The sequence below is a fragment of the Apus apus genome, chromosome 2 (genome assembly GCF_020740795.1).
Source record: "Apus apus isolate bApuApu2 chromosome 2, bApuApu2.pri.cur, whole genome shotgun sequence".
In the NCBI taxonomy this organism is placed as follows: domain Eukaryota; kingdom Metazoa; phylum Chordata; class Aves; order Apodiformes; family Apodidae; genus Apus; species Apus apus.
Window position 1 is genome coordinate 347095 of NC_067283.1, and position 12197 is coordinate 359291.

At 64.9% G+C, this 12197-nt stretch overlaps 2 protein-coding genes across 3 annotated transcripts; one reads left to right on the top strand and one right to left on the bottom strand.

Moving 5' to 3' along the window:
• Nucleotides 1-2708: 2708 nt before the first annotated feature.
• LOC127381839 (uncharacterized) lies at nt 2709-3865 on the bottom strand. The gene is made up of 2 exons (XM_051612688.1): nt 3001-3865; nt 2709-2797 (listed from the first exon to the last, which is right to left on the bottom strand). The coding sequence occupies exons 1-2, from the start codon at nt 3863-3865 to the stop codon at nt 2709-2711; spliced, it is 954 nt and encodes a 317-aa protein (XP_051468648.1).
• On the top strand, nt 3842-11630 carry LOC127381144 (zinc finger protein 282-like). Of its 2 annotated transcripts, none has more exons than XM_051611007.1 (7): nt 3842-3887; nt 4558-4848; nt 5458-5584; nt 6432-6620; nt 7771-8295; nt 8966-9079; nt 9450-11630. In XM_051611007.1, exons 1-7 carry the CDS (start codon nt 3864-3866, stop codon nt 10448-10450), a joined length of 2271 nt encoding a protein of 756 aa, XP_051466967.1. In that variant the 5' UTR covers nt 3842-3863; the 3' UTR covers nt 10451-11630. The 2 variants fall into 2 exon arrangements, with proteins under 2 accessions (XP_051466967.1, XP_051466968.1); XM_051611008.1 differs by having other exon boundaries at nt 7771-8286.
• The last annotated feature ends 567 nt before the right edge of the window (nt 11631-12197 follow it).

Consider the following 12197-nt stretch of genomic DNA (forward strand, 5'->3'; position numbering starts at 1 on the left):
GGAGGGGCCGCGGTGCAACGTCCCGCCCGTCCCGCACCCCCGGCAGGGCTCGCACCCCGCGCCCCCCTCCCGGCTTCCCCCCCAGCACGGGGGGTGCGGTTTGGAGTCAGCTCAGGCTGAGGTTCCTGCCGCCCCTTCCCCCTCAGGGAGAAGGTTCCTGACACTCCTGCCCTGCACCCCACGGGCCCCTCCGTGGCAGGGCCCCCCACCAGCCTCTGCTCCATCAGCCCTTCCCGCCAGCCCCGGAGCTGCTCCAGCGCTGCCCAGAGTCCCGGGGGCTTCGGGAACAAACTCCCCTGCCCGGCGGCTTCCACAGCTGCACCAGCCCAGGCCAGGGGCAGCACATCCAAGTTCCCCCCTCCTGGCGCCTCCAGGGCATGTCCCACCACGCTCCTCCATGGATGCGGGGGCACAGCTGCCATCCCGCCACGGGCTGCGGGGAAACTGCTGCTCGGGCACCTGCTGCCCCTTCTTCCTCCCCCACCAGCCCCGCTCTCCCTCCCCAGCCCAGCTCTTCTCCCTGCTCCTCAGCTCTTCCCTCAGTCCTTCCGTGTGTTCATGGCAGAGCTTTGTCTCTGGTCCCTCTGGTGCCTCCTGGGCTGGTTTGCAGCAGGGGCAGCTTCTCCAGGAGCCCCCCCTGGGGCCCTTCCCCCGGTACCAAAAACCCCTCAACCCAAACCAGCCCCGGGAGATGGTTCCTCCACCCCAACCCTTGTTCCTTCTCAGGAGGTGACAGCACTGCCTGCACCCTCCTGTCCCCATCAAAGTCCCCCCTTGTCTCTCCCAGTGTCCCCCCCTGTCCCCCACGATGTCCCCTCCTGTCCCCCCCAATGTCTCCTCCTGTCCCCCCGATGTCCCCTCCTGTCCCCCCCAATGTCCCCCCCTGTCCCCCCATTTCCCAATGTCCCCTCCTGTCCCCCCCAATGTCCCCCCTGTCCCCCCCCAATGTCCCCCCCTGTCCCCACCAGTGTCTCCCCCTATCCCCCCCGACGTCCCCTCCTATCCCCACCGGTGTCCCCTCCTGTCCCCCATGATGTCCGCTCCTGTCCCCCCCGATGTCCCTTCCTGTCCCCACCGGTGTCCCCTCCTGTCCCCGCTGTCCCGTGGTGACAGGGTCCAAGGTCCAGGCTGGAGCGGGCGCTGCCGGGACGGGCTGAGCCGGTGGCCCCCCCAGCGCCATGAGGCTGTGGCTGCTCTGCTCTGTCACCCTGGCCCTGGTGGCCGCCACCAGAGCCCACCACGGTGACACCAAGAAGGTGGCACGGGGGAGAGAGGTCGGTCCTGGGCAGAGGGGGGTGGAAACTGGGGAACACTGGGAGCAGGGGGGCGGTGGGGAGAGGGCTCTGGCACTGGGGCACACAAATGGTGTCCCCAGGGGACACTGGCTGCTCTGTCACCATCACCCCAAGCTGAGCCCCCCGCCCGGGGATGAGCCAAATCCCACCTTTTCCAGCCTCCCCATTCCCAGTGCTGCTCCAGTTGGGATGAGGAGGGGTTTGGGGCACCAGGTTCTGGTGGTCCTTGGGGCCCCTCAGGGGACACACTTTGGGTGTCCCCACAGGGGTTGTTGGTGTCCCTGGGGAGCTGTGGGTGTCCCCGGGGGGCTGTGGGTGTCCCTGGGGGGCTGTGGGTGTCCCCAGCCCCATCCCACCCCATCCCATCACCTCCCTTCCCGTCCAGGGGACCCCAGGTGGGCACCGGAGGCCCCACAGACCCTGCTCCGGGTGCTTCTCCGTGCTGAGTGAGGTGAGCGGCCCCAGCGCGGTGCGGGGACGGGACCCCGGGTGTCACCCCCTCCTCGGGGCCACCCCGGCCGTGCCCGGTGTCCCCGCAGCTCCGGCTGCTCCCGCACCCACCTCTGTCCCCGCAGGACTCACAGACCATGTCCCAGCAGGAGGAGCACGAGGGGCAGCCGGGCAGGAGGGTGAGTGTGGAGCCAGGGGTGTCACCCCTGGACATGTCACCCCCGGACGTGTCACCCCTGGGAACGTCACCCCTGGATGTCCCCCCCAGCCATGTCCCCTCTGGCCATGTTACCCTCCCTGGCCATGTCCCCCCAGCCCTGTCCCCCCAGCCCTGTCCCCCCGGGCCCCCCGCAGTGACACCGTCTCTCCCACAGGACAGACCCAGGAAGGAGGACGAGGACCCGCCCCGCCCCGTCAGACACCCCGGCCCGCTCCCACCACCACGGCGGGTACCAGCAAAGCCCCCCCCGGGACCCTCCTCCTCCACAAGACCTGGGGGACGAGCCCCCCGGCTGTGGCAGGACCCCCCCAGAACCCACCCCCCGTGTCTTGCAGGAGGGGCTGAGCCCCCGGAAGGCGCCAGGAGAGACCCGGGGGGGCGGGCACCCCCAGGCCGTGCCGTGGGGTCTCCCCGTTCCCCCCCAGCCCTGAGGCAGCCGGGGGGCCTGGGACCCCCCCCCGGGAACAAGAGCCTGTGCGAGCCCAGCCCTGCTGCACCCCCTGCACCCCGAAACGCCTCTTGGCGCACCCCCCGGCGCTGCCCGACACCCAATAAAGGAGCGCGGGGCAGGACGGGGCACCCAGCGCTGCCTCATTAGTCTCATTAGTGCCGGCAAACGGGGCAACCGGGACTTGGCAGCCGACCGGGCTGTGACGGGGGGCGCGGGGGGGTGCAGGGGAGGGGGCAGTGTCCGTGTGTCCGTGTGTCCGTGTGTCCTGTCCGTGTGTCGCTGGGACACGAGCTCAGCTCCGCTGACGGCTGCACCCACAGGGGGTGGGGGCCACGTCCCCCTGCCAGGGCAGAGCCCCCCGGGCACCAGGCCGGGCTCCGGCTGCCGGGATGGATGTTGGCTCCAGCCCACCCTGTCCCCCCCGGGGGCTCCAGCCCCCCCTGCCCCCCCGGGGGCAGCCGCGGGGCACGGCGCGGGGGGGGCAGGGGACGGGCCACCAGCCCGGGGGGACAGGTGGGAACGGTCACCCCCTCCGGCCGTGGGGCTGAGGGACAAAGCAGCCCCCCGGGACACACCGTGCCCACCCGCTCCCCAGCCCGGCGCCCCCCGGGCCCGCTGCTCCCCTGGCAGGGCGGCCGGGATGGGTGGCACCGGGGGGGCCGGGACAGTCGATAGTGTCCCACGGCCGGTGGCACCGGGGCAGGGGGTGCAGAGCAGCCAGTGGGCCGCGGTGGCACCGGGGGTCGGTGCCGGTGTTCGGGGGATCGGTGCCGGTGTTTGTTTGGGGGCGTCGGTGTTCGGGGGGTCGGTGTTCGGGGTTCGGTACCGGTGTTCGGGGGTCGGTGCCGGTGTTGGGGGGTCGGTGTTCGGGGTTCGGTACCGGTGTTTGGGGTCGGTGCCGGTGTTGGGGGGTCGGTGTTCGGGGGGTCGGTGCCGGTGTTGGGGGGTCGGTGTTCGGGGGTCGGTGTTGGGGGGTCGGTGCCGGTGTTTGTTTGGGGGGGTCGGTGTTGGGGGGTCGGTGTTGGGGGGTCGGTGTTGGGGGGTCGGTGTTCGGGGTTCGGTACCGGTGTTTGGGGTCGGTGCCGGTGTTGGGGGGTCGGTGTTCGGGGGGTCGGTACCGGTGTTGGGGGGTCGGTGCCGGTGTTCGGTGCTGGGGGGTCGGTGCTTGGTATGTCGGTGCTGGGGGGTCGGTGTTGGGGGGTCGGTGCCGGTGCTGGGGGGTCGGTGCTGGGGGGGGTCGGTGTTGGGGGGTCGGTGCCGGTGCTGGGGGGTCGGTGCTGGGGGGTCGGTGCTGGGGGGGTCCCGGGCTCGCCCCTTCCCGGGGTCCCGGCCCCGCTGCGACTCCTCCCGCCCGCCAGGGGGCGCTCGCAGCCCGCCCCGCACAGCGCCCCCTGGCGGCGCGGCGGGCGGCGCGGGGCGCGCGGGGCCGGTGGCGGAGGCGGCCGCCATGTCCCGCCGGGGCCCCGCTCAGGTGAGGCCCGGGCGGCGCGGGGGGACGCGGGGCGGGCCTGCCCGGGCCCAGCGCCGGGACGGGCCCCGCCGGTCCCGCGGCGCGGGGCGCTGGAGGGGCGGGGACGCGGGAACCCCGGGGGTGCCGGTTCAGGGGATGGGGGGGGGTCTCTCGGGGGCGCTGGCTCCGGGGGAGGTGAGGCTGGGGGGGGGGGGGGTCCCTCAAGGGAGCCAGTCCCGGGGGTGTCCCCAGGGGTGCTGGGAGATGGGGGGTGGGCAGCTGGGGTCCGGCAGGCTCCCTGAGGGATGTGGGGTGTGTAGGGGGGTGATCGGGGGGGGACCCCGGGGGCGGTGGGACTGGGGGGGGTCTCCCGAGGGATGGAGGCGGGGTGGGCAGCTGGGGTCTGGCAGGTCCCCTGGGGGATGTGGGGTCTGAGGGGTTCCCCCTGTGGGTGTAGGTTCAGGGGGACAAGGGGGGGTCTCTCAGGCTTTCTGGTCCCAGGAGGGGCTTTGGGGTCCCCCCAGAGCTGGGGGGGGGGCGGAGGGGTCTCCCAGGAGATGCAGGGTGGGGGTGGTAGCCAAGGCCTGGCAGGTCCCCAGGGGGATGTGGGGTGTGAGGGTCACCACGAGCGGGTCCCCAGGCCCCCGGGGACCTTTGGCTGAGGCTGAAGCCCCCTCCTCTCGCCCCCCAGGACTCGGGCACCCCCAGGCGCAGGCCGGCACGGGCCATGGGGCCGCGGGCCGGGCAGGGGGAGGTGCAGGAGCTGCGGGAGCTGCGGAGCCGCACGGAGCGGGCGGAGAGGAGGCTCCTGGCCTGTGAGAACCTGGTCGGGGAGCTGGGCAGCAACCTGGCTGCCCTGGGCAACCTCCTGCAGGGCTACGGCCACCTCCAGCAGAGGCTGGACAACGTGGAGAACCTGCTGAAGAACAGGAACTTCTGGATCCTGCGGCTGCCCCCGGGCTCCCGGGGAGAGGTCCCCAAGGTACTGGTGTCCAGCTTGGGGCCTGGAAGGGGCTCTGGAAAAGGGTGGGAAGTGCTGGAGCAGTTGTAGTTGTGGCACCTGGGGGTCATGTCATAGGATCATGGATGGTTTGGGTTGGAAGGGACCTTAGAGATCATCCAGTCCCCCCCTTGCCATGGGCAGGGACACCTCCCAGCAGCCCAGGCTGCTCCAAGCCCCATCCAACCTGCCCTTCAACACTGCCAGGGATGGGGCAGCCACAGCTTCCCTGGGCAGCCTGGGCCAGGCTCTCCCCACCCTCACAGCCCAGAATTTCTCCCTCCCATCTCATCTCCAGCTCCCTCTGCCAGCTGGAAACCCTTCCCCCTGCTCCCATCCCTCCCTGCCCTTGTCCCAAGCCCCTCCCCAGCTTTCCTGGAGCCCCTTCAGGCACTGGAAGGTGCTCTCAGGTCTCCCTGGAGCCTTCTCTTCTGCAGGCTGAACACCCCAGCTCTCTTGGCTGCTCTCCAGCCCTGATCTGACCAGGCTTTGCTCTGTGCCTCCAGCAGCCCAAGCCGAGCACTCGCTGCTCACTCCTGGCTCCCAGCTATCCAGCTGAAGCCACCCAAGGTGTCCCGTTTGTGGTTGCAGGTGCCGGTGACGTTTGATGACATCTCCGTGTACTTCAACGAGCAGGAGTGGGAGCAGCTGGAGGGCTGGCAGAAGGACCTGTACAGAGCTGTGATGAGGGGCAACTACGAGACCCTGATCTCCCTGGGTAAGGCACAAGGCTTGAATATTTCTTATTTTGCAAAAACCTCCTGTTCCTAAGACTATGGAGCCAGATTCCAGGGTCAGGGAACCACTGAGATCTTCCAGTGCAGCTCAGGAATGATCTGGGGGAAGGTCTGAGAACTGCACCTGGGGCTGGTTCCTGTTGGAAAGTGACAGGGACATCTGATCCCCCTTGGGGAAGAGCTGACCTGGTCACCCTCCATCTGCCCGAGGGCACCCGATGTGTTTCTGGGTGAGGATCAGGGTGGGGAGAGCCTGGCCCAGGCTGCCCAGGGAAGCTGTGGCTGCCCCATCCCTGGCAGTGTTGAAGGGCAGGTTGGATGGGGCTTGGAGCAACCTGGGCTGGTGGGAGGTGTCCCTGCCCATGCAGAGGGGTTGGGACTGGATGGTCTGTAAGGTCCCTCCAACCCAAACAAGTCTGTGATTCTATAATTCTACAATTTGGGCTCTGAGAAATCCTGCTCCCCCAGGAGCTGTTCCCTGGGCATGTCCCGTGACCTGCTGCTCCCTGCAGCTCCTGCAGTTTGAGGCTTCACTTTTCTCAGGAATATTCCCTGGAACAGAGCAGACCCATTCCCCTCTGGTCCATCAGACACAGACGTTGCTCCAGGGTGGGAAGTTCTCTGTCCCCACAGCAGAGGGGAGGAGAACAGCCCTGCCAGTCGCTGCAAAAGCTGAAATGGGAGGAAAATGTTAAAGACAGAGACTTCCCTTCTCCTTTGAGAGTTTTGGTTCATGTTCTGGGGACGAAAGGGTCCCCCTGGGAGTGTGACACAGTGGAGGTGCAGGCAGGTGCTGATGGAACCCACTGTCCTCTGTCCCCTGAGCAGACTACGCCGTGTCCAAGCCCGACATCCTCTCCAGGATGGAGAGGGATGAAGATCTCTGCCTCAGAGAGGGGCAGGAGCTCCCCCAGACACATCTGCAAGACAGTCAGGAGCTCCCCCAGGAACCAGAAGAGATGGACCATGTGGAAGAGGCTTTGGAGGAAGATGAAGTCCCCATGGACACTGACATGGGTAAGTGAGGTGGGTCCAGGAGGAGGTGGCAGTTCCTGTCTCAGCTTTCTCAGGAGATCCCCCAGCAATGTCTTCATTAACTGCTCTGAGGTTCCATGCAGTTCCTTGGATCATTCTTCCAAGAGGAATGTTTGTGCTTGGTCAGCTGAATCCCATGGAGAAAACCAGGCAAAGCCAGTCAGGAGGGGCTGGGCTGAGGTCTGGCACAGTGGGACAGACCTGAGATCCCCTCCAGTCCTGTTTTCTGGGAATGCTTCCTCACCTGACAGCATGTGTGAGCCCTGGGGCTTCCCAGGAGATTCCTGCTCACCTTGGGGAGCCAGGAGACATGGTGGGAAGTGAGGAACCTGGGACCCCGTGGTGGGAGGAGGTGGCTGGAGCTGCTCTGCTGGAGCTGGGGGAGCAGAGCAGGCAGGAGAGCCCCAGGCATGGGAGGGGTGGGAAAAGCTTTTGTGCAGAGTGGAGGGAGAGGCTGGGCACGAGGTGCTGGAGAAACACATACCCTGAGGGAGCCAGGAGAGGAAATGTGTGGGCAGGGCTGTGATCCAGAGCTCCTTCCTGCAGGACAGGGGGGCCAGGGTTAAGGAAGCCCCAGGAGGGGCAGGGTGGGCTCTGTCCTGAGGGAGTGTCATGCAGGAACCATCCTGGCCCCACAGGGTGCCTAAAACTTCTTCACTGGGAGGGTTACAGAGCCCTGGGACAGGCTGCCCTGAGAGCTGGTGGAGCCTCCTTCCCTGGAGACATTCCAAACCCACCTGGATGTGTTCCTGTGGGATCTGCTGGAGGTGACTCTGCTCTGGCAGGGCTTGGACTGGATGATTTCCAGAGGTCCCTGCCAACCCCACCACTCTGGGGCTCTGTGTCTGGGGCTCTGTCAAGGGCTCCCGGGAAGAGATGTCACCCAGAGGGGCTGCCCCTCCCCTGTGAGGTTTTAGTGCAGGTTCTGTTGCTCAGATCTCTCTTCTCCCAGCTCTGCTCGTGGCTGGATCCTGCCCTGGGCCACACCAGCAGCTCCACGTTTCCTGCTGGACCACAGATGTGTCCCCGTGCTGGGGCTGGGGACAGCAGGGTCACCCCGAGAGGGTGCCAGAATAAAGGTGCAGGCAGGTGCTAACGAAACCCACTCTCCTCTGCTCTGTCCCCTGAGCAGACCACGACGTGTCCAAGCCTGGTGTGCCATCCCAGAAGAGGGATGAAGAGCTCTGCCTCAGAGAGGGGCAGGAGCCCCCACAGAAGGATGTGTCAGACAGTCAGGAACCCCCTCAGACAGGTGTCCCAGAGGGCCAGAAGGCCTCTCAGGTAGGTGTCCTGAATGGTCAGAAGCCTCCTCAGACAGGTGTCCCAGAAGGCCAGAAGTCCCCTCAGACAGGTGTCCCAGATGATCAGGAACCCCCTCAGGCAAGTGTCCCAGATGGTCAGACGTCCCCTCGGACAGACGTCCAGGATGGTCAGGAACCTCCTCAGACAGGTGTCCCAGATGGTCAAAAGTCCCCTCAGACAGGTGTCCCAGATGGTCAGAAGTCCCCTCGAACAGACGTCCAGGATGGTCAGGAACCCCCTCAGGCAGGTGTCCAGGATGGTCAGAAGCTCCCTCAGACACCAGAAGAGACAGACCAGAAGAAAGCAGCTTTGGGAGAAGATGAAGCCCCTACAGCAACTGGCAGAGGTGAGTCAGGTGGGTTCCAGGAGGACTTGCTGCCCTGGACCTCTCTGGTCACCTCAGTGTCCCTGGGAGCAGGCACAGCAGCTCACCCTGCTCAGGGGAGCGTGGCCAGGGAGGTGCTGCCAGGGGAGATGGAAGGGGTTGGAGGGCCTGGTGTGAATGCTGCCTGTGGCCTGGGTGGGGAGGGCTGGGGAGGAATGAGGTTGCTCTGCAGAGGTGACAGCACCTGGCACCTCCGTGTCCTTCCTGCTGACACCTCATGTGCTTTCCATAGACTTGGAAAACTGTTTTGTTTGGAAAAGCCCTTTAAGATCATGGAGTCAAACCGTTCCCCCAGCCCTGCCCAGGCCACCCCTGCCCCATGTCCCTCAGCACCATCTCCAGGGCTTGGAAACCCCTCCAGGGATGGGGACTCCCCCCCTGCCCTGGGCAGCCTGGGCCAGGGCCTGACAACCCTTTCCAGGAGGGAATTGTTCCCAGGAGCCAATCTCAACCTCCCCTGGCACAACTTGAGGCTGTTTCCTCTCATCCTGTTGCTTGTTCCCTGGAGCAACACGTGACTTCTCGAGCTGCAGGCTTCTCTGGCTCTTCTCTGTGCCCCCAGCTCATCCCTCACACCAGAGCAGGAAGCTGTGACCTCTCCACAGCTGTTTACAGCTGCTCCTCTCTTCTCTGCAAACAGCCCTTCCCAACCTGGTGAAGAACATCACGTCCCTGAAGGCACAGGAAGAGAAGCTGTGCAGGGAGGATCAGCCTGGGACAGAGGTGGAAGCGGATTTGGAAGAGTCCAGCACAGGTGAGGAGCCACATGTGGGGAACGAGTGGGTCCAGCAGGAAGGAAGAAGGTCCCAGCTCAGTAACATATTCAAAGTGGGGAGGGAGAAGAAAGTTCCAGGCCTCTTTTCTCAGCAGGCACGGGAGGGAGCTGGTGTTGGGCCTGGAAGTGCAGGGGCTGGAGCACCAGTCTGAGCAGGAGCAGCTGAGGGAGCTGGGGATGTCCAGCCTGGAGCAAAGGAGGCTGAGGGGAGACCTGCTGGCTCTGCAGCTGCCTGAGAGGAGGTTGGAGCCAGGGGGGTCAGGCTCTGCTCCCCAGGAAGGAGATTTAACCCCAGCCTGAGCTTGCTGTGGGAGTGTGGGTGAGCAAGGCCTGCGTGGTTCCCTTTCAGAGGAAAGCTTCTCGCTGGAGAACGAAGCGGCGTGTGAAGGAGCTTCTGAAAAGATGGAGGTGAAGAAGGAAGAGGAGCAAGAGGTCTCTGCGCCTTCTCCCAGCTCAGACATCCAGAAATGCCCCAAAAACGAGAAGGCCAAGAGCAAGAAGAAGCCCAGCAAGTGCGAGAGCAGCAACCTGCTGATGGGGAACTGCCGGCGGGGCTACGTGCGGGAGTGGTCCCACCCCTGCACCGAGTGCGGGAAGCGCTTCCGCCTGAAGATCAACCTGATCATCCACCAGCGCAGCCACGCCAAGGAGGGGCCCTACGAGTGCGGCGTCTGCGAGATCAGCTTCGCCGACAAACGCCACCTGGACCTGCACCAGAGCATCCACATCAAGGACAGGGCCTTTGGAGCCAAGGTCTGGGGGAACGTCCACCCGGAGCTGAGGATCCGGCCGAGGAGGAAGTTCTGCGGAACGCTCTATGGGGGTGGTCACAGCCTGGGCAGTGGGACGTGTGCTGGGGGGTCCTTGCTGGGCCAGCCCAAGGAGGAGCTGGACAGAGGGAGCCTGCAGAGCTCCAGGCCCTCTTGGAAATGCACCTTTTGCAAAAAGACACTCTCCTGCAGCTTCTCCCTCCAGCGTCACCTGCAGACCCACGTGCAGAACAGGCCCCACTGCTGCAGCACCTGCAACAAGTGCTTCACCCGCAGCACTCACCTCGTGCGCCACCAGAAGATCCACGAGCGCCAGAGAGCCCAGGCTGCCCAACTCCAGCACCAGGCACCCGGGTCCCCGGGGGCTCCTGAGGGTGGGAACGTTCCTCGCCCACCGACCCAGGAACCCGAGAGGAACGTTACTCCTGCAGCCAAAGCCCCTGCGGCCAACGGGCTCCCGGATGGCTCTGGACAACCTGGATCGCCGGGTAGAAGCTGCCAGGGCAGGGCTGGGAAAGGCATCCAGCCCGTGGTTAGACTGGGAAGTAGGGCAGTGGTTTCGGGAACGACGGAGAAATGACACCGGGAGCCATCCCAGCTACTTGTGTCCCTGGAGAGAAACCACGGGGGGTTGTGAACCACCTGTCTGGAGTTTAGGAGCTTTCCTTAATTGTAGAAGGGAGCAAAAGCTTGGATACCACCGCAGAGAGCCAACTGCTGAAGCCTCCAGTCATCCCAAATGCTTCACCATTCCTCAGGCTCTCCTGTCTGCTGGCTGATGCACAGAGCTTCCCCAAGCTGACCTTCCTGGGAGACCTCCAGGTCCATCTCCTGCAGCTGAACTGCCAACAGCAGCTGAGCTCCCCTGTTAGGTGATGCTGGAGCTGACCCTTTGGAAAGACAATTCCACGATGAAGAAGACAGGGAGAAAGGAATCCAGCTGCTGAGCCAGGTGGGATTCCCAAGGAGTTTTCACTGACCGAGTTTCTTGACCAAGATGCTGGATGAAGAGAACGTGGCATCTCCAACACCCCCATCGTGTCCTGGCTGCGCTGGGGGATCACCCACCCTGCTGAGATCCACCAACCCCTCCATCAGGCTGGGAACACCCCAACATTCCATCAAGAGACACGTAGAAAAAATCCATCCACAATCATTTTCCACTTGTGAGGGTGCTGTGCCTGTTCCCGAGGTTCTTCTGTCGTCGAGGCCAACCTGCCAGAGCCAGGAACCCCCTGGAGAGCTGATTCCCTCAGGACCAGCCTGCACAGGTGGAGTCACTTTAGAAACATTTAACGGGTGGGATCACCCCAGAGCTCCTGCTCGGGACCAGGGACTAGCCCCTCTGCTCGGAGCCATGGCAGAAGCTCCTTCTCTCCAAACTGCAAAGTGTCCCCTAGTGCCACTGTCACTAATCCTAGGGAGACTGGTTCTGCAGACCGGGTCTGCTAGCTACCTCAAGCGTCTTGTGGAGTGAGACCTGCCCGAGGGCAGGCAGGGCAACGGGAGCCTGGCAAGCCATGAGAGCCGGGCTGGATGTGGCTCCAGTGTCCCCAGGGATCCCTGGAACCATGTGTGTCCACGGCCAGAGCCCTGTCTCATTGTTGGGAAGCAGGAACTGGGTGCGGAGCGAGGAAGCGGGCCCTGGTGGCATCGCCGTGCAGACCCAGCGGAGCAGCTGGTGGGACTCCTGAGATTAGTTTTCCAGATCTTTTTGTTGATTGTTGTGTTTTTTTCTTCCCATCAAGTTGTTTGCTGTAGTGATTTGCTGTCGCTCAGTCTCTGTGCCCCTCGGGCAGGGCACCTGGGGACACCCTTTGCTGACCCCTCCCCAGGCTATGAGGAGCAGCGTGTTTTGGGCACCGGGGAAACGTCCACACCTTGTCCTGGTGTCACCCTTGGTGCCAGGCAGTGCCCACCTCACTGGATTCCTGTCCCATGGGGCCACAGAGTGTGCCTGGACCGCAGCCTTGGCCGTGAGGGGTGAGGGTGGCAGATGGGCCAGCCCCCTGTCCCCAGAGGGACCCCCAGGACACGGGGACAGTCACTGCCCTGCAGTGGCCACGGGCCTGGCACTGAGCTGTGGTGACTGAGCTGCTTATCCCTGCCCAGGTGGAGATCCCAGTTGATCCCAGTGCCGTGAGGCAGGGAGATCCCAGTAGGTCCCAGTGCCATGAGGCTGCTGGAATGATGGTATTGCTGGGGGCCAGTGTGGCTGGGGGGCATGGAGGGGTCGGCCTCTCCCAGGGCTGGCTGCCCCACCTGGATGTTTCTTTGGAAGCTGCTGGGACCGGGACCAGGGTTTCCTGGGAAATCCCAGATCCCTT